General features: G+C 47.8%; 1 protein-coding gene across 2 annotated transcripts in view; it reads left to right on the top strand.

Moving 5' to 3' along the window:
- FCHO2 (FCH and mu domain containing endocytic adaptor 2) overlaps window positions 1-26,786 on the top strand; it is a 1,197,262-nt gene that overhangs the window by 1,025,642 nt on the left and 144,834 nt on the right. For both annotated transcript variants that reach the window (XM_078675272.1, XM_078675273.1), the window contains exons 20-22: window positions 2,097-2,229; window positions 22,273-22,472; window positions 22,570-22,634. In XM_078675272.1, the coding sequence (XP_078531398.1) occupies window positions 2,097-2,229; window positions 22,273-22,472; window positions 22,570-22,634 (398 nt within the window). The remainder of the gene's footprint in view (window positions 1-2,096; window positions 2,230-22,272; window positions 22,473-22,569; window positions 22,635-26,786) is intronic.

Below are 26,786 nucleotides of genomic sequence, written 5' to 3'. Positions count from 1 at the left end.
GGTCCCACCTATCTGAAAAGTCACATCTCCTCTTCAACCAGACAACTCCGCTCCACAGGTCTCCTACTCGCACTCATCCAACCACATACACAGAACCAGATCTGGAGGACGGGTGTTCTCTTACATTGCTCCTAAAGCATGAAACAAGATCCCACTCCACACCAGAGCCTCGTCCTCTTGTCTTGAATTCAGCAAAAAGCTTAGGACCTGGCTTTTCAATTAAATACCATAGGCAGGGCTAGGCATACATACCTTCTCAGTGAGAGAATATCCTTGTGGGTGATATGATAGTGTACGTTACAAATAAAAAAATAAAATTTAAAAAAACTGGATTCAAGCATGCCGGGCTGAAGACGGCTGAAATGCCAAAAACCGGTCCTCGGTGGCTTGTTTCCGGTCCAGGGAAGGCATGGCTTGGCAGTTCGGGTTGAACTGTTCCCATGAGGCACAGGGTCAGACTGATTTGCATATGGCCATGTCTGAACTGAGGTGGCAGAGTGGGCTAAAGAACGGTGATGGATTAAACCCAGATCAGTTGATTGGGGGTGAGTGCTTGTACTGTCAACGCTCCGTCCATCATTTCCTTTGGTTTTTCTTTGTTTGCCATAAGTTGGCAGGGTATGCTCAGACGTGAGTCCCTTGCTCACTTTGCCACTGGATTCAAGCAAGCCGGGCTGAAGACGGCTGAAATGCCAGAAACCGGTCCTCGGTAGCTAGTTTGCGGTCCAGGGAAGGCATGGCTTGGCAGTTCGGGCTGAACTGTTCCCATGAGGCACAGGGTCAGACTGATTTGCATATGGCCATGTCTGAACTGGGGTGGCAGAGTGGGCTAAAGAACGGTGATGGATTAAACCCAGATCAGTTGACTGGGGGTGAGTGCTTGTATTGTCAACGCTCCGTCCATCATTTCCTTTGGTTTTTCTTTGTTCGCCATAAGTTTGCAGGGTATGCTCAGACGTGAGTCCCTTGCTCACTTTGACACTGGATTCAAGCAAGCTGGGATGAAGACGGCTGAAATGCCAGAAACTGGTCCTCGGTAGCTTGTTTCCGGTCCAGGGAAGGCATGGCTTGGCAGTTTGGGCTGGACTGGTCCCATGAGGCACAGGGTCAGACTGATTTGCATATGGCCATGTCTGAACTGGGGTGGCAGAGTGGGCTAAAGAACCGTGATGGATTAAACCCAGATCAGTTGACTGGGGGTGAGTACTTGTATTGTCAACGCTCAGTCCTTCATTTCCTTTGGTTTTTCTTTGTTCGCCATAAGTTGGCAGGGTATGCTCAGACATGAGTCCCTTGCTCACTTTACCACTGGATTCAAGCAAGCCGGGCTGAAGACAGCTGAAATGCCAGAAACCGGTCCTCGGTAGCTTGTTTCCGGTCCAGAGAAGGCATGGCTTGGCAGTTTGGGCTGGACTGTTTTCATGAGGCACAGGGTCAGACTGATTTGCATATGGCCATGTCTGAACTGGGGTGGCAGAGTGGGCTAAAGAACGGTGATGGATTAAACCCAGATCGGTTGACTGGGGGTGAGTGCTTGTATTGTCAACGCTCCGTCCATCATTTCCTTTGGTTTTTCAGTGTACGTTACAAATACACATAACATAACTGCATATTTTCACTTAAACACTATGACCCTCTCAGTCTGTACCTTACCCGGCCACACTAAGCAAGATACCAGTCCTTCAGTCAGTTACTCCTCCTCGACCCCTCAGTCAAGTGCCTGATCCCCGGGCTACCCCTGTGCTCTGTCCAAGGGAATGCATACTGTTGCACCCACTTGAACTCATATGTTTTCCAAGAAACACTACTACAAACCTGGCTCAAAAGAGGCTTAAAAATAAATGTAAGGTAAAACCTGTGTTCCAGACGTTGGGAGGCATGATGATAATAAATGGGAGGATGCGCAGTAAGGAGCCTCATCATGATATACCATTTACACATCCTGATTGTTATTATAAAAATGATTGCATCCCAGGCACCTGAATGTTTTGAGTATGACTAATGAATGGTTATCCGTTGAAGAATAATCTAAGAGAATGTATGTACTAGCAGGCATAAGTAGCCTTTTAAATTGTTTTAAATCCTTTATTGTTTAGTGATCCATCGCAAAGTGACTCTGACACAAAAGACTTTTGGATGAACATGCAAGCTGTCACAACCTACCTCAAGAAAATATCAGAACAGAATCCTTCTGCATCATATTACAATGTGGATATATTAAAATATCAGGTACGATTTTTAGAGCTGCTATCATTGACTGAGATTAATTGTGCGACATCTTGGGCTTTTAGTTTTGCTCTTTTTAGGTAGCTGTTGTGTATTGTTGCCTCATTTTGGAATATCATCCTGTACCTACATTATTTTATACTTTGTTCTACAGATGTTTTAGACCAGTTTGTGTTTTTGGACAGAGTTTCACACTGAGAATATATCAGTATTACAGTGTGTGATTTATATGCATCTTTGAATCTTCTCAGAAATAAATTGTCAGCAAGCTTACAGACTAGTGCCCTCAAAATACGTACGTTCATATAAATATTCTTCGTTCTGCCTATCGTTATCTCTGTATTTCTAAATACTGTTTTCATGGTGTCACTGCTCCAGGGAGAGCGACTGAGCAGGTGTAAATGCCTACATGGCACAGCTGCATCTGATGCCTCCATTTAGCTTTTTCTTGCACAGATGTCAGTAAAGGCTTGTTAGGTGCATTAGTTGGTCATACAGTTATGAACTTTATTTGCTTTATTTTTTCTAATGTATTTTACACAAGTGATAGGCTGAAGTCCTTTAAAGTTCAAAAGCTACAGAAAATGCAAAAGATGTACTCGATAACGGAAGTATTAAATGGGTGTTACTCCTGCTATTCCGTGAGCCAATGAAGGCCCACATCCTATTTTAGATTTTCGCTATCCCAACGCCTTCCTGAGGAAGAATAAATTGAAGATGCTCACTCTAGTCTGGGTCCTGTCTGCACTATATCCTTGAGACTAGATGGTGGTGTTGGACCTGCAGGACGCTTATTTTTGCATCCTTCGTCCTGAAGGCCCATTGGCACTACTCAAGATTTATGGTGGACCAGCAGCATAGTCAATTTGCAGTACTCCCCTTTGGCTTTACCAGTGGCCTGTAGGTGTTCAGGAAAGTGATGATGGTGGTTGCAGCATGCCTTCAGATGTTCAGCGCACATTCTTCCCCTACTGTCAACCACCTCCAGACTACAGTGAACTTTCACACATCGTTGGCGTTCCCTATCAACTTGTCGAAGTCACACCTTACTCCTTCACAGACACTCCCTTTCTTTGGAGACATTCTGGATAAAGTACAGTTTTGTGCCTTCCCCTGGAATGGGGAGTGCAGGCCATTCAGGCTATGATACAGGGATAGCTTTGATTGTGCTAGGATTCTTGGTCTCCTGCATCCTGCTGGTAACAAATGGCAGGGAGCACATGCAGGCTCTGCAGTGGCACCTCAAATCACAGTGGGCACAACATCAGGAAAATCTGTTGGATTGTGTCTGTATTTTGGAGGAGAGTACAAAAGATCTGCAGTGGTAGGCATTAGACCGCAATTGGGTCACTAGCAAGCCCCTCTCCTTACTCCATCCAGAGCCAAAGGTGGTCACTAATGATTCACTGCAGGGTTGGAGGATGCCCTCTGTGAGAGATGGAGATCAGAGGCTTCAAGTTTCCGGCGGAGGCTCGACTCCGTATCAGTTTGTTGGAGTTGAGGGCAGTTTGCTTGGCTTTGAAGGCCTTCCTGCCCACCAACACAGAAGGATGCATGCAGGTGTGATGACAACCCCACCAATGTGGTAATGCAGAAAGCAAGGTGGGGTGTAGTCCTGGGCCCTCCAACAGGAGGCCTGCACCACTGGAAATGGCTGGACCGCCATGGGATTTTGCTGGTGATGAAGCACCTAGAGGGATTTTTAGAGGCCATGGCAGACAAACTCAACCAAAGGCGTCTTGTAGATTATTAATGGGAATTGCACCCAGTGGTGGCAAGAGCCGCCTTCCTGCAATGAAGAGATCTTTTCGCCACTACCAAGAATGCGTATTGTCAGCACTTCTGTGCTTGGAGTTTCAAAAGCAGCTGTCGTTCAGAGACAACATCTATTTTTTTTCTTCTTTTAAAAAAAAATAATTTTAAGAAATAAAAAACACCAGACTCATGTGCCTCTGCATACATTTCGAGGAGGTGGGGCGCTAGGAGGTCCGCATATTTTTTGTAAAACTCCACAGTCAGTCCATCTGGACCGGGTGCCTTTCCGTTAGCTAAGGCTGCAATTGCGGCCTTCACATCATGTTCGTCTATTGGCAGGCACAGGTATTCACGATGAGCGTCAGATAACCAGGCACATGCCACGTTCTCCAAGTATGCACCATGTCTGCCACCGACACTGACCCCCGGGACTCATACAATTCTGCATAAAATATACGAAATTGCTCCAGCACGGCTCCCTGTTCAAACTGCTCACCCCCCGGCCATCCACTATCCTGTCTATTCTCGGCTGTTCCAGTCGTGTCTTGATTCGAAGCGCCAGGTTTCGCCCTGGTCTGCCCCCCTCCCCATATCTGCGAGCCGTGTGTCTACGCAACAGGTATTTCACTTCTGTGGCAGCCAGTTCCTCAAATTCCCCTAGTACCCTCTGTAACTCAGCCAGTGTATCCGTTTTGGGGTTCGCCTCGTATTGACGCTCTAGCTCGCGCAACATCGTCTCCCTATTTTCTAGTTGTGTGCGTATATCTCGCAATATGCCTGCCGCCGTGCTCATGCAGACCCCTCGTATAGTAACTTTGAAGGCCTCCCATAGGGTGGCGGCCTCTGCTACAGAACCCTTGTTCAGTTGGAAAAATTGCGTAATGGCGTTTCTGATCGTGGACTCATATACCGGGTCCAGCAGGGCTTCAGAGCGTAAACGCCACGTGAACGGGGGCGGCGCAGTGAGGGGAATATTACTTCCAGTGTGATGGGATTATGGTCTGACAGTGTGCGCGCTAGCGGTTGAACCTCCCTTGCCCAGTCCATTACATCTTCCCCCACTTACCAATAGTCCAATCTGGACCAGCTTCCGTGGGCTGGTGTAGCATGCGTTCCCGCTCTCACCTGTGGGTTATGGACCCGCCATGCATCAATCATTCCGAATTCCTCCATCACACACCTAAACGCCTGGGCCACTTTGGGTGTGCGGTGTGTCAAGGGGTTGGACTTGTCTAGCTCCGCATCCAAATAAGTATTGAGATCCCCGCCCAGGAAGACCGGGACCTCGGGCCATTCTCACAACACCCCACTCATTTTCTGGACATATGTCTCATCATCTGTAATAGGTCCATACATATTGACAATAGTGATCACTCTTTCCTCCAGTTTGCCACATACCATCACACATCTTCCGTCCACGTCCGCATACGTGTTCAGGGGCTGAAAATCCACTCCTCTTTTTATCAGGATCATGACCCCTCTGGCATACGCCGAGTACGAGGCCGATAATCTAAAGCTCGCCCACTTGCTAGCCACTCCCCCCTCTGTGCGCTTAGCGAGATGTGTCTCCTGTAATAGAGCTATGTGGACTGCATGTCTATCCAAATACATCAGTACCTGCCTAACTTTTTTCGGAGAGTTCAAACCTCTGACATTCCAGGTCAACAACTTACATGCATCCACCATATCTCGTCGTGTAATAGCACTTAACTCTACGTTGGTAACCCCAGTAAGGGTGCCTCTCATGCCAGCTCGGGCCTACATTCATCCAGCCAACTTCCAAGTGTATCGAAGTGCACGTTTGGTGAAACAAAAAAAAAACAAAAAAACATGTAACACACCTTAAACCCCTTGCCCGTCCCTCCCACCCTCCACCCACTCCAACCTCCCAATCAGGTCGAGATGCAGTCCCTTCACCCTCCCAAACAAAACCCCGTAGCTCCATGCAATCCTTCAATCGGGGAACACCCGCAGGGGGAAGTGGGCCAGCAGCGAACCCCCACATCGTAATGTGGTTGCCGATTGTCTATCAAATTGGTCTCCCCCACCCGCCTTTTCAAGCAGGCCCTGATCATAGTGGCCCTTTCAGTTTATCAATCTGTCCATCGATGTACTTAAGCTGTGCATTGTAATGCATCCTCTCCTGATTCTGGGCAGATCAGAGTAGCTACGTCTCATCCTTCCTCCCGTTCAGTTCTCTCCTGTCCATGCACTTGTTCAGCCAGATCAGGCTTAGGTCTCATTCACTTAGTCCGCATCATCCAGTCCAGATTCTCCATGCGTCTTGTCATGTGATTGAGCCATCTTTCCGCCCTTGCAGATATGCCTTGTAAATTTCAACGCAGATTTTGCATCTGTAAAGAAGTGCGCCTGTTCCTCATGTGTTATCTTGAGCTTGGCTGGGTAGAACATGGAATACGGCACTGAGGCCTCCCGCAGCAGTCGTTTCACCGACACGAAATCCTTCCTCGCCGCCTGTACTCCTGGAGTGTAATCTGGGAAGAACGACAGCCTGTCGCCTTTGTACACCACTGGTTCTTTGGCCCGGGCCTTACGCAACACCACATCTCTGTCTGTATAGTTCAAGAGGCGCGCTATTATAGGGCGCGGTGGCGCCCCTGGTTTTGGTCTGGGGCCCAGAGATCTGTGTGCTCTCTGCACTATCATTACGGCTGATAAGGCCGGCCCAAACAGTTCACGCAACAGCTCCTCCACGAACTTCTCCATTTTGGATATGGGTGTGGTCTCCGATAGGCCTACTATGCGCAGGTTGTTGCGCCGAGAGCGCGCTTCTAAATCTTCATTTTTGGCGCTGATGACCGCTAATATTTTTTCCATCTGCAGGATCTGTGTTCTGGATTCAGCCTGCGCATCATGAGTGTCCGAGACTCGATTTTCAAGAATATCCAATCTGTGTTCGTGTTTCTCGACCTTTTTCTTAACCACATCCAGCGCAGCGGCTAGAGCGTCTATCTTACCGTCGATAGTTTTCATACCAGCTCTGAGTTCTAATAGTATAGTTTGTGTATCATCAGCCACATCGTCCTCCCAACCCAGGTTCCCACCATCACCCGTGCCATCAGCTGCACGTGTGCAGCGTTTATTTTCAAATTGCAGTTTAGCTTGCCGCGGTTCCGTCTTCCCCATGGTAGGCTTCCTTTCGGAATCGTGCCCGGAGTGCCCCCACGTATGGATCCCAGTTCAGGTGCTACTAGTTGCGGACGAGGCTGTCTTTTCCCCCCGCCTTGACTCCAATGCCGCGTGAGCAAGGTCGCCGCCGAGCGCGGGAGGGTCGCGTTCGCGAGTTGCGTTCAGGCCCACAGTGTGCAGTCCAGAGCCTCTTCCCGCAGCAGCGCGAAGCTCGAGTATTCTGGGGCCCCCCAGTCAGCCGGCCCCGGAGCCCAGGCAAAGAGCAGCGCCGTCTTCCTCTCTATGTACCCTCCTGTCAGGCCAGCGACCCCCGGTCACCCGGTAGCCCCCTACAGCCACCCAGACCCCCCCCCGACCCGATAAACGAGTTAGGGTTGATCTCGGCGCCCGTAGTGAGAGCCCCACAGCTCCCGAGAGAGAACCCCTAGCTCTCCCCAGGTCCCAGAGAGAGCAACCAGGAGCCTATGGCCCCTACCGCCCGTTGCCAGCTCCGCACCGCGCCCAAGTAAATTGGCGCCCGGCGCCTGCGACACCGCCCAGCAGTCCAGCCCCGGACCACGCAGCTGCCTCACTCACCACTGCCGGGCTCCGACGACCTCACCTTCCAGCCGAGCCCCGTACTCGTTTTCGGTCAGTGGTGACTCAGCGCCTTTTCAGAACCTCATAGCGAGGGAGCCGTATTCCTCATAAGCCGCGCCCTGCCTCGTATTCCACCTCCGCAGCTATCGGTTAGGGATCCTCCGCTGTGCGAGGCGAGTGCAGCGCAGTTGTCACAGCAGTCTTCCTCGTCCGAAAAAGTCAGCGCAGCACTCCTCTTCCCCCCGGTTCACCGCTACTGAACTCAGGGAACAGTCATCTCACTCCAGGGGAAGTCGGCTCTGGGTTCGGCCGTTACCACTATACCGCCGCCATTTTCCTCGGGCCTCCTCCTTCACTGCAGCGACAGTTTCTTCCCGATTTGGCCACTATTCCTGCCGTTTGACGATCAGCTCGACCCCCACCAGGAGGGCCGGTGCTGCGCAGTGTTTTAGTCGCGGATGGGGGCTCTATAACAGGATGGGATCACAGGATGAAAGAATCGGCTAGCGGAGCTCCTTCACCAGGCAGCCATTCCGCTTAGCGCCGAAGCCACGCCCCCCTCAGAGACAACATCTATCTATAGTGGAGACCTGTATGGCTTCCATCCTCTGCCACTCCTGCCCCAATTTCTGAAGACCAAGATCAACATGGCCCAAGTGATCCTAGTAGCACCAGATAGGGCCAGGAATGTGTCGTACCTAGAACTCCTGGGCATAAGCATCTCTCTTCCAATTAAGCTGCTGCTTTGTTAGGATCTCTGGTCGTATCAGCAGGCCAGGGTGTTGCACCCAGGTCTGCACACTTTGCTTGGAGATTGAGCAGCAACAGCTGACCTCCTTCGACCTGCAAGTTGAGATCATTGAGGTCATCTTGGCTGCAAGGCATCCCTCCACAAAATCAGTGTACACCAGACTTTGGAAATGGATGTGCACCCCTTTTGAGCTGCTGCCCAATTGTCCCTTGAGACTTCTGACCTTAAAGATGGTCTTTCTCTTCACCATTAAATAAACTAGACATGAGAGCGAACTTTAGGATTTTGTTTGTATGAATTGAGTTTTTTAAAGTGCATAGCTACCCCAATAAGGAGTGTACCAGTGCTAAAAGTCAGAAACACCTAGAGATAGCAGACAGAGAAAGCCTATCTAAAAAGCCAAGGCTTCAGACTTTTCCGAAACTGAGGTTCTGACAGGGATTGCTTCAGCTGCAACGGAAGGGAGTTCCAAGTTTAGACCCAAGAAACTGAAGGATCTTCCTCCAGATCGAGCTTTCTTGAATCTGGGAACCTGCACCAGCAGTTCCTTTTGAAGACCTGAGGCACCTCCTAGGAGAATAAGAAGTAAGAAGAGGATACAGGTAAGTCGCCCCAGTTTTCCTATGAATCCTATAACAAAAGCAAAGGGCTTTGATAGAGAGGCGCTTCTGCACAAGGAGCCAATGCAGTTTATGAAGTGCCAAACCCATAAATGCACACTTAGAGGTTGAGCAAAAGATGAGCCGCAGAGTTTTGCACCCGCTGGAGTCTCTTAATCTTAGCCTGAGAGGCTCCCAGGAAAAAAATGCTGCATTAATCCAGCCGAGACACCACTGTCTTCTGGTCCGAGACAGACAAAAGATCAATGCAACTCTTTAGAAATGTAATAATGACCAACACTTGCCTGTTAAGGCAGTGATTTGGCTCTCATAAGTGAGTTTGATGTTGAACAGAAAAGCAACATTTTTAAACTTGGGTTTAGGCTGTGGGATGGGACCCAGAGACTCCAGCCACAAGGCGAGGGAGCATATCGAGGGCTGCCTGCCGAGGATAAGTACCTCAGTATTACCTGCATTGAATTTCCTGCAGTAGATGTCCATCCACTAAGACCTCTCTGAGGGCAAGCCCTCAAAGAGTTAGCCACAGTAGCAGAGTTCTGTGACAAGGTAAAAATCAGCTGGGTATCATCTGCATGTGATATTATTTCAAAGCCATACCGCATGATTATGTCTGACAGGGAGTGATTGTACACGTTAAATAAGGAAGGGCTCAACGAGGAGCCCTGTGGAACCCCCTGTGTCAAAGGCACCACTGTAGAACAGAAAGGCTTCTGTAGGATCTGAAAGGTGCGACCATACAAGAAGGATGCCAGCCATCATAAGGCTGTATAGGTGACACCGTAGCCTCACATCTGCTCTAATAGACTTTCTTTCATAACAAGGTGGTTCCAAAGACCCAGGGTTAATTTCTGCCCAAAGTAGTGACTCCTTTTCACGTTGGTCATGCTACCACCCTTCCAACATTCTTTGTTCCACCTCATTCCTCTAAAGAGGAAGAGAGACTTCATTGTTTAGATCCTAAAAGAGCATTTAGTTTCTATATCGATCGTACCAAGGAACATCCAATGGATGATCAGTTGAAGCGAAGTGGTTGTCTTAGGGGTGCTGGTGATACTAGTAATAAGCAACATAAGTGCAATTCCAGGGCGTCAAATGAGTTCCAAGTTGCAGCACCCTCCCACCAGGTTCTTTGCAAATACATATTGGTAAAAATTGTATGTTTTAAGATTTTATTTATGTTATAAGAAAGGGGTTATATATGGTGTCGTGTTGGACCACAGCTGGCCAGTCGTTCCTTCAGCTTTGCATTAGAATGTTGGGAGATGTCCCCATAGTGTTGTCCTGGAGAGCTCCATTTGGGTCAGTTATTCCAACGTAGCCATAGGGACTACTATATATGTTGTGTTTTTCCAAATAGATTGTTTTTGCTTTGATTTGTTTGTTTTTTATTTTGTTTTACTTTGATGCTCATTCTCTCACAGCCTTTCTTTCTTCCATTTGAGGAGCTATATTCAGGTTCTGTCTGACAACACTTCCACTCCATTGCATTACCAGACAGGGCGGTAAAGGGTAATGGACCCTATGATAGGAGGTGATTGGTAAGTGGTGGTGGAATTTTCCCAGGACCAGCACACCTTGCAGGCCCCTCCACATAAGAGCAGATGTCTTAAATCTCCTTTACTCAGAAAGCGAAGTATGGGAATGTCATCCCAAAGTGGTGGGCATCATCATCTCCAGATACTGGTGTCCATGTAAGATCTTTCTGCCAAAGCACAGAACAGGAAGCATCCTCAGTTTTGTAACACACTTCCCACTCATCCTTGAAGGATGCTTTCACATTTATTTGGTCGAGGGGCCTGTCTGACACGTTTCCACCAATCCTGCACCCGTCTCAAGTTCATTGGATATGATTGGATCCCCCCAGATTTAGACGAGGAGGATTTGGTATGCTGATTGGCTTTCGGCCCCTTCTTCCTGCTCTTCCAGCAGGATGATAAGGTTTTCCACCCCTCTCCACAATAAAGGTGGATGCACATGTGGACTTTTAGCAGTGCTATCTTGGGTCCTTTTGCTTACCATTTTAATTGACAGTTTGTCATCTTGGCTGCCAGGAGACCCTCCACGATGTCACTTGAATTAATTGTTCTGTGGTGCAATTTGGAATGCCTGAACCCCTTTCAGTCTTTCATGTCAGATGTTGCGTATTTGGTACTGTCACTTGTCCATCAAGATCTAGCAGTGGTTACTGTGAAAGGTTATTTAGCTATGCTTGGAGCTTTCATGTATCTCCCTGACCAGGTTTTTTTGTTTAAGTCACCACTGGTGGTACATTCTATGGGAGGTTTACTGTATTTGTTTCCTCCCTGTCGGTTTATTGTCTCTCAGTGAGATTTGAATCTTCTGTTGATTTTCCTCGTGACTTTCCCAGTTGAGCTGATGCACAGTTGCATGGTTCAGCTCCTCATTCTTAAAGCTGTTTTCTTGACTTCAGCTCATTGGATCAGAACATTTTAAGGCCCTTTCAGGTTGTCCACCATTGACATTATTCTATTCAAAAGCATTGGTTCTTCATTCCTCCCTGATGTTTCTTCCTAAGTTGGTATCTGCTCTTAGCATGGGCTAGTCCATCACTCTTGCATTTTTCTTCCCTTCTCCCTAACCCACCAAAGAGGAACAGTGACTGCATCAACTGGACCACAGGTGGGCAGACTCTGATTGCCCTGACTGCACTTAACAGTTCCGTGTTAATTTTTCAGGAGCCAAGAAGGGCAGGATGATGAAAAGACAATTTTGTAAGACAATTTCATATGTGTGTGTCAAGCTCTTCTAAGCCTTGGCTAAGAAAAACCCATAGGATGCCATTTGAACGTATTCCAATAGGGCCGTGGCTGCTTCCACACCTCTCACAAGAGGTGTCCCGGTGGTAGACATCTGCTGCATTGCCCAAGCAGAGATTGACTGATGCTTTTCCAGGACTGTGCTGCATGATTTCCTTGGCTAGCTGCCATTACTCAATTGCATCTCCCATACAATATTGCTTTTGGACTCCTTCGTAAGGTGAGAAATCTGTGGGAAGATATGTTCGAGGCATGTGGGCTGCTGAATTCACATCTTATGCATAGATCGCCGCCTAGTGTTGGGTCCAGATGATTGCACATTGTTGTCCTGGAAGAGTCTTCGAAGTATCACGAGATAGGTGGCTCCTCCCCTGGATTACAGTGCGCATGGGCATCCTCTCCATCCTCAGATAGTTTTTTTCCGCCATTGGGTTCGGATGTACTTTTCTTTACTCCAGTTCGGGAACTTTTCTACAAGGCCAAAAGGCCTTCGGGGTCGTCGGTATTGTTCTTTCGATCGGTGCCGAATTCTTGTTCCAGTTTCTTTTCAAAGCAGGACGTCGAAGAGAGCCGCGTGGCCTTTTCGACACCAGAGGCCCGATCGTCGATGGAACGGAGCCCGTTCAAACGATGCCCCCTTTGTAACTCAAAATACCCGCACATCGATGTACACCCGGTGTGCAACAAGTGCTTATCACCAGACCACAACGAGGACAACTGTCTAGCTTGTGCTCGGTTCCAGTCGAAGAAGACGCTTAGGCTCCGACGTGCAGCACGACAAACGATGACGAAGCCAGCGCCCGACCCGGTGAATATCTTCGACGAAAACGACGATGAGGTCGTCGAGACTGAGGATCCAGAACAGACGTCGGATCCAGGTTCGGAGCAGGACTCCAACTACTATGAAGCCGACGAAGAGCACGTCGTTGAAGATGAAAACGTCGATGACGACTCGAGTGATGAACCAGACCCAGCAGTGGGTACTGGGCCCAAACAAGACACTCTTAAACTTTCCAAGGCTCAGGTCGAGGCATCGCCGAAAGGCCTTAGCCAAGATCATAACAAGCATTCTATAGCCCCGCATCTCGGCCCGGCTAAGAATATCTCACACGAGCCATCGGTCGCCCAACTGAAAGTGAAACCGAAAGGTATCGAGGCTAAAACGAAACCGAAACTGCTAAAGACAGCCATTGGATCGAAGAGTGCAAATACATCGGAATCGACGTCGAAAAAAAGTGTCGACGACACTGAAAGGTCAACCACAAAGGGTGTCGATCCGAAGATTGGTGCGCTGAAGTCCATCGCTAAAGCCAAATACGTCGAACCGACGAGGTCGGCGTCAACGGACAGCGACACAAACAAGGGACTCGAATCTCAAAAGGCCCTCGAACCGAGACACCGAGTCGAGAAACAGCAGCTTGTCAAAGCCCTCGAGCCAAAAACCAAAGGCGCAAGTCGAATCGATAAAAAGGAGCGCACCTCCGACGCAAGCACCAAAGTCGACGCAGGGCAAAAAACACGATGACAAAGCAAAGTCCGTCGGTCCCATATCGACGCCGGCCCCAAAGCGGCCGATAAAATTCGGACTGCCCCCAACAGCACGGCCTAAGGCGACGGATCCAAAAAAAGGGATCGAACAGTCCAAGACTGTGTCACTTGGGAAGAGGAGTCATCCTCAAGAAGCGAGCGTCGTGTATCAGGAGCCCTCCTATGATGAACAGTCTAAGCTCCATATCGACGCCGACACTGGTACACTTAGTATCTATTAAAGAAAGATCAGGTCGGAAAATCCTCTGAAATCTTATAAAATTCCACTAAAAAAGAAAAGGGACTCTTCCACATCACCTGTCCTTTTTGAAAGTGTGCAGTACCATGGCCAAGACACTTATGCATACTCACCCACACGCTCTACTGAGGAGCTAGGGTATGACTATGAAGAACAATATAGTTATCCTGCGGACAATGATCAAGATGACCAGGCTCAAGCCTGGACAGACACTACTGACCAGGGGGAGTCACAACCTATCCCTGATACTCCTTCTTATCCTGTAAAAACTTCGCCAACAGAGGATACAGCGGCGTTTTGCGCACTAATAGAGAGGGCAGCACATAATCATGATGTGGACATGCATGCTGACCCAATTGAGGAGGATTTCTTGTTTGACACTTTCTCCACTTCAGAGAAATCAGTTAAAACATTGCCAATGTTAAAGGGTGTCCTCAAACACGCAGCAGACATTTTTAAGGAGACCACCAGAGCAAGGGTTGTTAATCCCCGAATTGAATGAAAATACAGACCGGCGCCTGTAGACCCTACATACATTAAGGGACAGTTGCTGTTGGACTCTTTGGTGGTATCCAATGCTCGTAAACATGCCAACTCCCAAACTACTGGTGATGCTCCTCCTCCAGACAAAGAGTCTAAAGTGTTAGAAGCTTCTGGGAAGAGGGTGGCTGCACAAGCAGCTAACATCTGGAGAATTTCCAACACACAGGCCCTATTAGCCAGATACGATAGGGCACATTATGACACATTAGAGCAACTGCTACAACATTTTCCTGATGCCTACAAGGAAGGAGCAGAAACACTGATACAGGAAGGGAAACTCATATCCAACGCTTCCATTAAGTGTGCGCTAAACGTAGCAGACACTGCAGCCAGAGCCATCAACACAAGCGTCATGCTCAGAAGGCATGCTTGGTTGCGTATCTCCGGGTTCAAACCGGAGATTCAAACCACTTTATTAAATCAGCCTGTAAACCCTGATTTTTTATTTGGTCCTGATGTGGACTCCATCTTAGAAAAGATTAAAAAGGACACAGAGACAGCCAAATCTATGGGGGCCTTGCAGTCACAACAATTCAGAGGTGGTTCCTTTCGTCGCTCCAATAACAGAGGAGCTTCCAGAGGACAGGCATCGCAGCAGACTCAATACAATAAAGGGAACACGCAAACCCCCTATAATAAAACAAGCAGAGGTGGATACCGTGGCAACAGCAGTAAAGGCAGAGGACGAGGGAATAACAACACCAGATCCTCCGCCAACACTAAACAGTGACGCCTTGTCGCTGCCCCCGGACCATATAACACCGGTCGGGGGCAGATTACAACAGTTCCTGCCAGTCTGGGAAAGCATTACCACAGACAGGTGGGTAAAACAACTCATTCAGTATGGTTATTGTCTAGAGCTAACATCCACTCCACCCAACATACCCCCAAAACACCGACCTATGGCCGCAGAGTACATAGACTTATTGCAGCAAGAAGTTGTCAGCATGCTGCAAAAAGGGGCCATAGAACTCGTCCCTATTCAGGAACAGGGCACAGGGGTGTACTCTCTGTACTTCTTAATCCCCAAAAAGGACGGGTCTCTCAGGCCTATACTAGACCTCAGGCCCCTAAACCAATACATCTTGTCAGAACACTTTCACATGCTCACTTTACAGCAAGTTCTACCATTACTCAGTCAGGGAGACTTCCTCGCAACCCTAGACCTAAAGGATGCGTATTTCCACATACCAATACATCCAGCACACAGGAAGTATCTCCGGTTTACCATCAAAAATCAGCACTACCAGTTCAAAGTACTGCCTTTCGGGGTGACAACAGCCCCCAGGGTGTTTACCAAGTGCCTAGCGACAGTGGCTGTGCACTTGCGAAGAAACCATATTCACGTCTACCCCTATCTGGCCGACTGGCTCATCCAAGCAAAGTCAGCCCAGCAATGTGCCAGCCACGTGTCCCGCACTATTCACCTCCTACACAGCCTCGGATTCTCATTAAACTACCCAAAATCCCATCTTCAGCCCGCCCATGTGCAACAGTACCTGGGTGCCTCAATAGACACTCTGGCGGCAAAGGCGCAGCCAAACTCAGCCAGAATCAACAGCATTCTGTTGCTCATTCAGAAATTCAGACCACAACACTCGCTTACAGCACGGGTGTTTATGCAGTTGATAGGCATGATGGCCTCCTGCATCTTCATAGTCCCTCACGCGAGACTACACATGCGTCCGTTACAGGAGTGCTTAGCACGTTAGTGGAACCAGGCTCAAGGACAATTGAAAGACCTAGTGTTGGTGACCGGTCGCGCATACAGCTCTCTGCATTGGTGGAACCCACAAAACCTTTGCAGGGGACGACCGTTCCAAGAGCCTGTACCACAAATAGTGCTGATGACGGACGCATCTCTCCTGGGATGGGGAGCGCATCTCCTCCATTACAGAGTGCAGGGACTATGGACGACACAGCAGAAGCAGATGCACATCAACCTGCTGGAACTGATGGCAATCTTTATGGCGCTGAAAGCTTTCAAGGTACACTTGTGCAACAAAGTCGTGTTAATCCGTATGGACAACATGACTGCCATGTACTACATACTGAAGCAGGGAGGGACACACTCTCCACAGTTGTCCCATCTAGCGCAAAGCATGTGGAAGTGGGCCATTCAAAGAAACATCTTCCTCATGGCGGAACACCTCCCAGGCAAGGACAACCAGATGGTGGATCGGCTCAGCAGACACAGCCACCAGATGCACAAGTGGGAGATACACCCCTCAGTGCTGCAGCCGTACTTCCAGCGGTGGAGTCAACCAGAAATAGACCTGTTCGCCACAAGGGAAAACGCAAAATGCCAAAGCTTCGCCGCCAGGTTTCCACATCCGCAATATCAGGGCAATGCGATATGGATGAACTGGTCAGGCAGGTTTGCGTACGCTTTTCCCCCAGCCCCGCTCATACCACTAGTGGCACGCAAACTGCGACAACACTCAATGACACTAATCCTAGTTGCTCTAACATGGGCGCGGCAACCATGGTACACCACGTTCCTAGAACTTTCCGTGGTTCCTCATCAAAGGCTGCGATTAACACCTAGTCTTTTAACGCAGAGCCATGGCGACATTCAGCACCCAGATCCGCAACTGTTGAACCTTGCGATCTGGCTCCTGAGGTCATAGAGTTTGGTTACCTAAACTTGCCTCCCGACTGTATGAATATTATCAAAGAGGCAAGGAGGCCTACAACCAGGGCATGCTATGCGGCGAAGTGGAAACGATTTGTCATCTATTGTAAAAATAATGACATAAATCCGTTAGATGCATCTACTCAGAACATCATATGTTACCTCCTACATTTACATAGATGCAATCTGGCTTACAGCTCCATTCGTATACATTTAGCTGCGGTGGCAGCTTATCTTCAAAACAGGCAGCACCTTTCCCTCTTCAGGGTACCTGCTATTAAAGCTTTCCTGGAGGGACTCAACAAATCATTCCTCCACGACACCCACCTTCACCTGTCTGGAACCTCAACGTTGTTCTTACCAGACTGATGGGACCACCTTTTGAACCTCTACACTCCTGTGAGATACAATTCCTAACGTGGAAAGTAGCTTTCCTAGTAGCGATTACATCACTCCGAAGAGTTAGTGAGCTGCAAGCCCTAACTATTCAGGAGCCATTCATACAAATTCACGCTAATAGGGTAGTGCTGCGAACTAACCCTAAATTTATGCCAAAGGTGGTGCCCCAGTTTCACATCAATCAAGCTATAGAACTGCCAGTATTCTTCCCTAATCCAGATTCCGTGGCAGAACGAGCTCTACATACCCTAGACGTTAAGAGAGCTCTCCTGTACTATATAGACAGGACAAAACTTTTCAGAAAGACTAAACAACTGTTTGTTGCCTTTTCACCACAGCACAAAGGCAACCCCATTTCCAAATCAGGTATAGCCAGATGGATTGTTAAGTGCATACAAATCTGTTATCAAAAAGCTGAACGCACATTAACAGTTCCCCCAAGAGCACATTCAACACGCAAGTTAGGGGCATCCATGGCTTTCCTAGGAAACATTCCTCTAGAAGACATATGTAAGGCAGCCACATGGACTACCATACACACATTTACCAAACACTACTGCGTAGATGTACACTCCAAACAGCAAGCAGCTGTAGGACAGGCTGTACTCAAAACTCTTTTTCAAACTGCTGCAGCTGGCACGGTCAACCGCCGCTAGGAGGAGACTGCTATACATTCTATGCATAAGATGTGAATTCAGCAGCCCACATGCCTCGAACGGAATATGCTACTTACCAGTATGCATCTGTTCTTGGCATGTAGGGCTGCTGACATTCACATTGCCCTCCCTCCTCCCCGGTGCCTGTCACAGCTGTAGCACTCAGAAATTATCTCTAGCATGGACATCACTTACTGTATCATACTCCATCCCTGCCACAATGGCGAAAAACAATCTGAGGATGGAGAGGATGCCCATGCGCACTGTAGTCGAGGGGAGGAGCCACCTATCTCGTGATACTTCGAAGACTCTTCCAGGACAACAATGTGCAATCATCCGGACCCAACACTAGGCGGCGATCTATGCATAAGATGTGAATGTCAGCAGCCCTACATGCCAAGAACAGATGCATACTGGTAAGTAGCATATTCCATCCATCACAAGAAAAAATTACTTAATAATGTATAACGTTTTATATAGCGCGAACATGATCCTGAAGGATATCAGAGCGCTTTACAATAGGATGGAAGGGAGGACATAAATGCAATATCGAACATCGAGTAGGAAAAGGAAAGTAATACAATAAACAGGTGTAAGCGGGCAACAAACGGAGGTAATAAGAGGAGCAATATCAAATGGAGGTCCTGTGGGCCTAGCCCTCTTAAGGTAAGAATGTGTTCATTAGGAATCTTTTAGCGTCCAATTTGAATGCCGTAGTCGAGGAAAGTCTGCGAACTTCCGGTGGAAGAGAGTTCCATATCTTTGTGGCAACACCGGAGAAGGCTCGGTGACAAGTTCTCTTTTTGCTAAATATGGGTGGTTTCAAGAGGAAAGTAGTGGTGCTTCTTGATGCTCTCTCCCCACAAGATAGTTCAAGTTTTTATGCCAGGTACCTGGGAGTATTGAAGTGAAGGGCTTTGTGTGCCAGAACGGCAATCTTAAGCTGAATTTGTGCTTTGTAGGGTAGCCATGTGAGAGATTTTAGGACTGGGGATATGTGGTCATTTAGTTTGGTGCCTGTAACCAGTCTAGCCGCAGAGTTCAGTGAGGCCTTTAGTGGAGCCAGGGCGTATTTGGGAAGGCCACAGAGGGTAGCAGTCTAGCCTATGCAAGACAAGCGCTTGGACTACCTGCTTGAAATCACTTTGTGGCAGGAAAGGTTTGATTTTTCTGAGAGACCTCATCAAGTGGTTTGCTACCTTGCATACATTGCTGATATGATTTTTCATATTCGGGTGCTTGTCCATGGTGACTCCGAGAGATTTGGCTGAGTCTATGATGGTCGGATTGCAGTTGAAAGTAGTGAGGTGAGTCAGCCAGAGGTCTAACTTGGCAATGTGGTTCGGAGGGGAGATGAGCAGGAATTCCGTTTTGACGGTGTTGAGCAGGAGATGGTTCTCCGTTAACCAATTTTGAGTAGACGTTAGGATAGTGTTGAGTGAGATGATGTTTTCCTGGGATGATATTTTCAAATAGATTTGTGTGTCGTCCGCATACATGTGGAAGAGATTGTTTGTGGAGTTTAGTGAGTTAGCAAGAGGTGCCAAGAAGAGGTTGAAGAGGATTGGAGAAAGGGCGGACCCTTGGGGGACCCCCATGAGTACTGAAGAGTGCTGGGAGAGAGAGTGATTTGCCTTGACTCTTTGTGATCGGTGATGAAGGAAGGATGAGAACCATTGTAGCACCAGATCCAAAACACCCATTTTGTTTTGCATGATGGATAGGAGGTTGTCATGATTAACTGTGTTGAATGCGCTTTTCAATGATGTCAAGGGGTGAGGCGGCACTAGAGGAGGGCAATAGTGCCTTCTTAGAGGCGAGGTCAGTGGAGAGGAGTCTAGATTTCTCAGTGAAGAAAGCATCAAATTCTTCGCAGGAGGGTGAGTTGCCACCCGGGGCAGGGAGGTTTGAACTTATAACTGATTGCTGTTTGACCAATTCGAAAAGCTTCTTGGGGCGGTTTGCCACTTGGTCTAGTTGGAGTCTGAAATAGTCACCTCCTACGACAGCCCAGAGGGACGTCCGGAGTACCGACGGACAGAGCGGTGCTCCGTTTACCTGCGCTGTAGCCAGGTGAGGTGGAGTTTTTCTCTCCTACCACTTAGTCAGGAGAAGGATGAAATAACTAATATCCAGGTGATAATTTACCTTTTTATAATTGTTGTAGCAGTAGCGTTAATGGTCCTGAAGAAGCAGCAGGATACCTGTTGGATCCGATCAGTCTGCAGAAACATGTCGACCTTCCACTCTTTTAAGTGGTTATTTGTTTATGCCACTTCGCACTTTTTATCAATTTGGGAGTGAAGGGGTGCATATTAAAGTTTCTTTACCCCTTTACTATTCAATTTTATCATTTTCAGTATTACACTTGTTCACTCACTTTTTCTCACTGCTTTACAGTCACCATCGAACACCCCCACATGACACTTAAATCACTGGGTCCCACAGGTTAGATTAGGCTTTTACATCTGCCAGTCTGCTGTGGGTATACTACTCTACCTTCATGGTGTGAAGGATCCCAGATGATGAAGGGCAGACTCGGTTGGTGACTGATGGGAATCTTTTTACAAAGAATGGATACCCTAAGCGTGACTTTAATGGCACACATTATTAGTTGAGTTTTCCTTCCTCTACTCTTACATAGTTAGTTGCTTTTTTGACTTCTTGCTACTTTGTGTTGGTTTGTCTGAAATAGTCAGCCTTAGCGCTCTTGATCTGTTTGTTGTAGATGCTCCTGACATCTCTAAGGAGTTTTAGTTGGTCCGATGAGGGATTGTATCGCCAGGAGCGTTCTACTGCCATAAGGTTGCGGCGTTCCATGTATAGGTTGTCATTATACCAAGGTTTTGATATTTTTGTTGAGGCATTTTTAAGTTGGACTGGAGCAATGTCATCCATAATGTTGGCGATGGTCAAGTTGTAGTCGTCAGTGACTGATTGCACCTAGATCAAGTCCACTTGGGAGGAGAGGGCAGATTTACAGTGGGTAGCAAGGTTGTCAGGGTTTATTGATCTGAGGTCCCTTTTCCATTTTTTTTTTAATTTATTGGTTGAGACTTCCTCATCACCACCTCCCTGTTAATATAAAAGAGGATGCTGTGGTGGTCGGACCAGTCACACAGGGTTATGGAATCTAAGGTGATGGTCTGTCCTTTCGAGATGATGAGGTCTAGAGTTTCTCCTTTTGTATGAGTTGGTTGGTCACAATGCTGAGTCAACTCTAGATCATTTAGAAATGATTTAAGGCAAGATACCGCTGGGTCGTTGGGGTTAGACCAATGCAGGTTGAAATCACCAATGAAGATTTGGGACACGGCTGGGTCGACACTGCTATATATGATTTCCATTAGTTGCTCAATTAAGGGGAGAGTTTCTCCTGGGGGTGGTAAAAGGTGTGTAGTTTGCAAATCGGTACGTTCTTACTTGAGATGCCGAGGCAAAGGTATTCACAGGAGGAAGGGCAGGAGGACTACAAGTGAGAAATCAATAGTGGTGTTGCTGTGAATACAGGCTAGGCCCCCACCCAACTTCAGAGTCTGTCTAGCCTGATTAGATCATGAGTGGGAGGTACTAGGAGGTCTAAGATAGGAGTGGAACGGGATTTAGCGAAGTTTCTGTGAGGATGATAATGTTTAAATCATTGTGTTGGATGAGGTTGAAGATACCTGAGGCGTGTTTACTGGCTAATCTGCAATTTAGTAGTACACATTTGAGACATGGTGGATTGGGGGGTGGGAGTCTGGGTGATGTGCACCCTGGTGAGGTTGTCAGTATTGCTGCTTCTCAGATTGCGGTGAGGTTCTCTGTTGGGTTGGAAAGGATGGAATGTATTTGCCTCAGTGGGGTAATGTTAGATTTGGACCAGTTAGAGCAGAAGTTGTGATGGTCATGCCTTTGATAGTAACATTTCTTTTGGGTGCATAACCTTGTAGAATTCCTCACTACCCACCTTCCTCCCTGGTGACTTAGTGACATGATTATATAGATCCCAAGGTAAGCAAACTTATTATGTGCTGCATTGCTGCCATCATTGATGCTCTCCCAGTTCCCCTCCACACTGCCTAGATAAGGGTGTGAAAAAAGTACCAGGAACTGGTGCCAGTTAGCTGGTGAACACTCAGGCGGGGTCACACCTAAAGCTTGGTTATGCTGGGGAGCTGTTTCTGGGTGAAACAGTTTCCAGACTGGTCTGGAGAATATTTCTAAAGGGAGAAAATATGGATAGTATGTGTAAGCCACAAAAAATATTGTTGCCAAAAGTAAGTATTTTTTCCTCGAGCTGAGAAAAGAAGAATTATATTAGACTTTTGCATTGTCCTAGCATCATTCACTGCTCCGTTACTAAATATTTTTGTGTTTTTTTTTAGATATTTCATTACAAATACTGTTTTACAGGTATCCTCAAACGGCATCCAGTCCACACCTTTGAATCTTGCAACGTATTGGAAATGCACTTCTTGCACTACAGATGTGAGGCTAGATTACAAATACAATCCGGAGGCTATATCGGCTCCAACTTTGCTATCTAACATTCAAGTTGTAGTACCAGTAGATGGAGGAGTAACAAATATGCAGTCACTTCCCCCAGCAATCTGGTAATTATATTTGAATACGTTTATGCCAAGAAAATGTGTTAACTGAAACACTTTGACATGAAGGAAACAGTATTTACTAGTGTACTTTATCTTACAGGAACGCAGAACAAATGAAAGCTTTATGGAAATTGTCTAGTATTTCAGAAAAATCGGAAAATGGTGGTAAGTGCTTAGAGACTGTGTGATCATGGATGATTGTGGCGATAGACTGGATTTTATGTTGTGTATGAAAATCAAGTGATCAATTCTCAAATAAGCTTTATTCGATTTTTTGTATAAAATCATAAAAGCGTACAATTTCAAGATACATTCATAGTTAAAAAATAAAAGTACATACATGTGGAGCACAGATATCTACAAGTTAAAAGCTCACCCTGTGAATATAACTTTACTAACAATAGCATACTTTACAGTGTTCATAATGACAGTTCTTCCTTTTCATCAAAAGGGAATGTGCAAGGGGTAACAGTGGTTAAAAAATGTTATACGGTATTTCAGATCTATTTAGGGCGGAAGTACTACAAAAAAACGGTTAACAAGATCCTCTACCCAGCCTGGTACAATCCCCGGTCATTGGCCTGGAGGCAGGGGTATATAATATGCTTGGATAGAAGTCATGTAGGTCCCAAATGGTTATGGGGCCATCCCCTTCTTTAGGTTGCCAAGTTCGAAGAAATGAGGCAATGTTTCTGCTTCTGAATCTTATTAGTATCAGATCGCCAATGATTTCTTTCGGAAGGGGGCCCAGCCAACCCACTCTCCTCACGCTCACAATCCCGCCGTCAAAGTCATGGGGCAGGGGCCTATTTTTTGACAACCAAAACTGGACCTTATTTAATAAGTCATCTTGTCTCTCTATTTTTCCCTTTTTCAGTTGCGGTACTCCCGAGAGGATGCATACAAATGGGGCTGCCTCTGGAGGTAGATGCATTCTGGGAATCCTGTTGTGCTCTACTCTGGGGACGGAATTTTTCGATGTAGTGGATTTAAGAGAGGCTTTAGAAAGGTTTAGGGGGAGATTGATGGGAACTGATGCTTGAACTTGGGCAACTTTATTTTGAATAACTTTATTTTGAATGGCAGGTTTAAGCTTATTTGAGGTAGCAGTTGTCAAGGGATGGGTGGGTATAGAAGCATGGGTAGAGGTTAACAAGTTAGAATTGATTTTTTCTTCTATCCCTGTCAATCTATCCCCCAGGATGTTAATTTTGTCAATTAGGGGGTCTATAGTGGATTTGATCAGTTGTTCGATCATTGACAATAGGGCATTCTGGGAAGAAGAAGCTAGGTCGTCTAATTTTTCGGCCACCTCTGCAGTTAAGGGAAGATTGATGGGGGTTGGAGACAAGATTGGGGATTCATTTTGTGTTTTTTGTACTTTCGATTGGCTCTCGTTGTGTTTATCCCCGTCATGCTTCCTTTTATTAGGAGTGGGCCGGGCGGATACTATACATTGGGTGTTTGTTTTAGTAAATATAGAAAAAGGTTCCAGCTTTCTCTCGTTTGTAGTTAACAAATTAATATTATTTGGTGGGGCTGGTGATCCTGCAGAGGCATAGCTGGTCTTGCACAGACTGTTTAGTTCCTCCAACAGTGAAAGTCTACACATTGTATTGTTTGTTTGAGGAGGGGAATGATTACAAGATGGACTAACTACAGGCTGATGGCAGTTATTTTTGTCCACAGTGCTTAATTTGAGCAGGAGCTTTCAGGGCCGGGGCTACAATTTCGGACCCTGCAGGTGGTGGCCTCAATATTATTTGTTCAAATTCAAAATAAAGAGAATAACATACATTGCATGGTTTCTGGCTGGTAAATGTTCATAGACAGGCCAGCATACGCCTGTCCAGGCAGGCGTGATTGTGTATCACCAAGTTAGTGATGATGGCATCTTACCGATCACAAAGCCAAGACGTGATCGACAAACTATGTCTTGCATTCTATTCCCAGAGTCTGCTGCACCATGCTACTGCCTCAGCCCAAGCCTCCCATTGGATAATTGTAGCTTGGGTCTGGCTCAAATCTGAGGGGACAGACAAGAGATCAAGGTTAGAAGATAGAGACTGAGGCATTGAGACTGTTGAAAGTGGGGCTCACCAGAGGAAGAAGTGAGCTGTGGCCTCATTGGCAAAATTTTAAGCACCTGCACTTCTTTTTTTACAAATTAAGCACTGTGTCCACCTCTATACGTGAAAGTAACATTGTGTTATTTATACGCTTATCTTGCATCCTCAAACAAGTGGTCGGCCGAGGCACTAGTTTTTTTTAGCAACCACTTTCAGGGTCAGGATATGACTTGGATATGGACAAGGTAATAGATTTTGTTGGGGTAATACTACTGACCAAAACAGTATGTCAAATAGGCTTTACCTCCTCCAGGAAAACCAAGTGGTGCGGCCCGTCCCGTCCTCCTCGGGCCTCTGAGGGCCACAGAGGGCCCGCCCTTTGCCCGGGCTTAGCCAGGCGCAGTCCCGAGCGCGTCCCGCGACGCGGGGGCTCTCGGTGCACTAAGAGCACCTCCGGGGGCGGGACTAGGCGTGCGCGACTTCCGGTCGCAATGGGGCCGCTGGGGGATGTAGTCCCCGGTCCTCGTAGGGCTGTCTGGCAGGATGGGCGGTATGGCGCTGTGAGGCTGCTGTCCACGACGGGAGAAGAGCGCTGCTCCCTGGCTCTCCCCCGGTACACCCAGGTCAGTTGTGCAGAGTTCCCCGCTCCCCCGGGGCTCTCGGTGCACTAAGAGCACCTCCGGGGGCGGGACTAGGCGTGCACGACTTCCGGTCGCAATGGGGCCGCTGGGGGATGTAGTCCCCGGTCCTCGTAGGGCTGTCTGGCAGGATGGGCGGTATGGCGCTGTGAGGCTGCTGTCCACGACTGGAGAAGAGCGCTGCTCCCTGGCTCTCCCCCGGTACACCCAGGTCACCCAGGTCAGTTGTGCAGAGTTCCCCGCTCCCCCGGGGCTCTCTGTGCACTAAGAGCACCTCCGGGGGCGGGACTAGGCGTGCTCGACTTCCGGTCGCAATGGGGACGCTGGGGGATGTAGTCCCTGGTCCTCGTAGGGCTGTCTGGCAGGATGGGCGGTATAGCGCTGTGAGGCTGCTGTCCACGACGGGAGAAGAGGGCTGCTCCCTGGCTCTCCCCCGGTACACCCAGGTCACCCAGGTCAGTTGTGCAGAGTTCCCCGCTCCCCCGGGGCTCTCGGTGCACTAAGAGCACCTCCGGGGGCGGGACTAGGCGTGCGCGACTTCCGGTCGCAATGGGGCCGCTGGGGGATGTAGTCCCCGGTCCTCGTAGGGCTGTCTGACAGGATGGGCGGTATGGCGCTGTGAGGCTGCTGTCCACGACGGGAGAAGAGCGCTGCTCCCTGGCTCTCCCCCGGTACACCCAGGTCAGTTGTGCAGAGTTCCCCATCAAATCAATAAGTCTTAAATATATTTTCACTTTCAGTGTCATTGCTCATGTTAGTATAGATTCAAAATCATTTAACATTTTAGGTGGTGGTCAGCAGCGATGACACCAGGTGCTGTGCATAAAGAGTGCCCGAGCACCTCAGGTTTATGGTTCCAATGTACATGCAAGGTTTTTGAACTTCTTAGTAATTTGGTGTTTTGGTGAGTGCCTATTCGGTACAATATAGTCTGCTGTTCCATGGAGTAAGGCATGATGGATCCAAAATATGACCTGCATTCCAGGCACACTACCAATCACTGGGTATAAGCAATCCAGTAGGGCTTTCATGCTGTACAGTGCCAGAGGAAATTAGAGAGTTTATGGCCCCACGCCCATCTCCAATAGGAATTATGCGGCAGAAGGCCTTTCCCAATGCAGTTTTTGGGGAGTTCAGGATTAATGGTGAAGTGTCTTAAAATAAATACATTTTAGTTATGAGTTCATAATAGTTCAGCTCAATTCTCCATTGTGGACTTTCATTGCAGTAAAAGTTGCTAGTGTCCTCTAGTAATGTCCATTGTGGGGGTATAGAAGAAATTATCAGTCAGTAGGTTATAGAAGACTATCTGTCTCTTAGCTCCCCAGGTCTTTAAATAATGACAATCTGATAGAGACATCTAGCCGCAGATTCCTGACCATTGAATTTCCCAGGCGACAAACTGGATCCGAAAGATGTTTACTTCGAGCAATACCACTGCATGCTGGTAGGTGGGGTTGGTCAGCTCTGCGTGGCGCCGCCAGCTCCAGAAGTGCCGTCCATGTCATCTATGTAGGCGCCACCTTGCCGCGCTGACATCAGTTCTTTCCCTTCCACACCAGTCAAGGGCTGATTCATGAAGATAGTTACCCTCTAATTTATGTTATGTT

This window comes from Lissotriton helveticus, chromosome 2_1 (assembly GCF_964261635.1).
Source record: "Lissotriton helveticus chromosome 2_1, aLisHel1.1, whole genome shotgun sequence".
Lineage (NCBI taxonomy): Eukaryota > Metazoa > Chordata > Amphibia > Caudata > Salamandridae > Lissotriton > Lissotriton helveticus.
The sequence above is the reverse complement of the archived record's forward strand: the minus strand, read 5'-3'. Positions and strand labels throughout refer to the sequence as shown.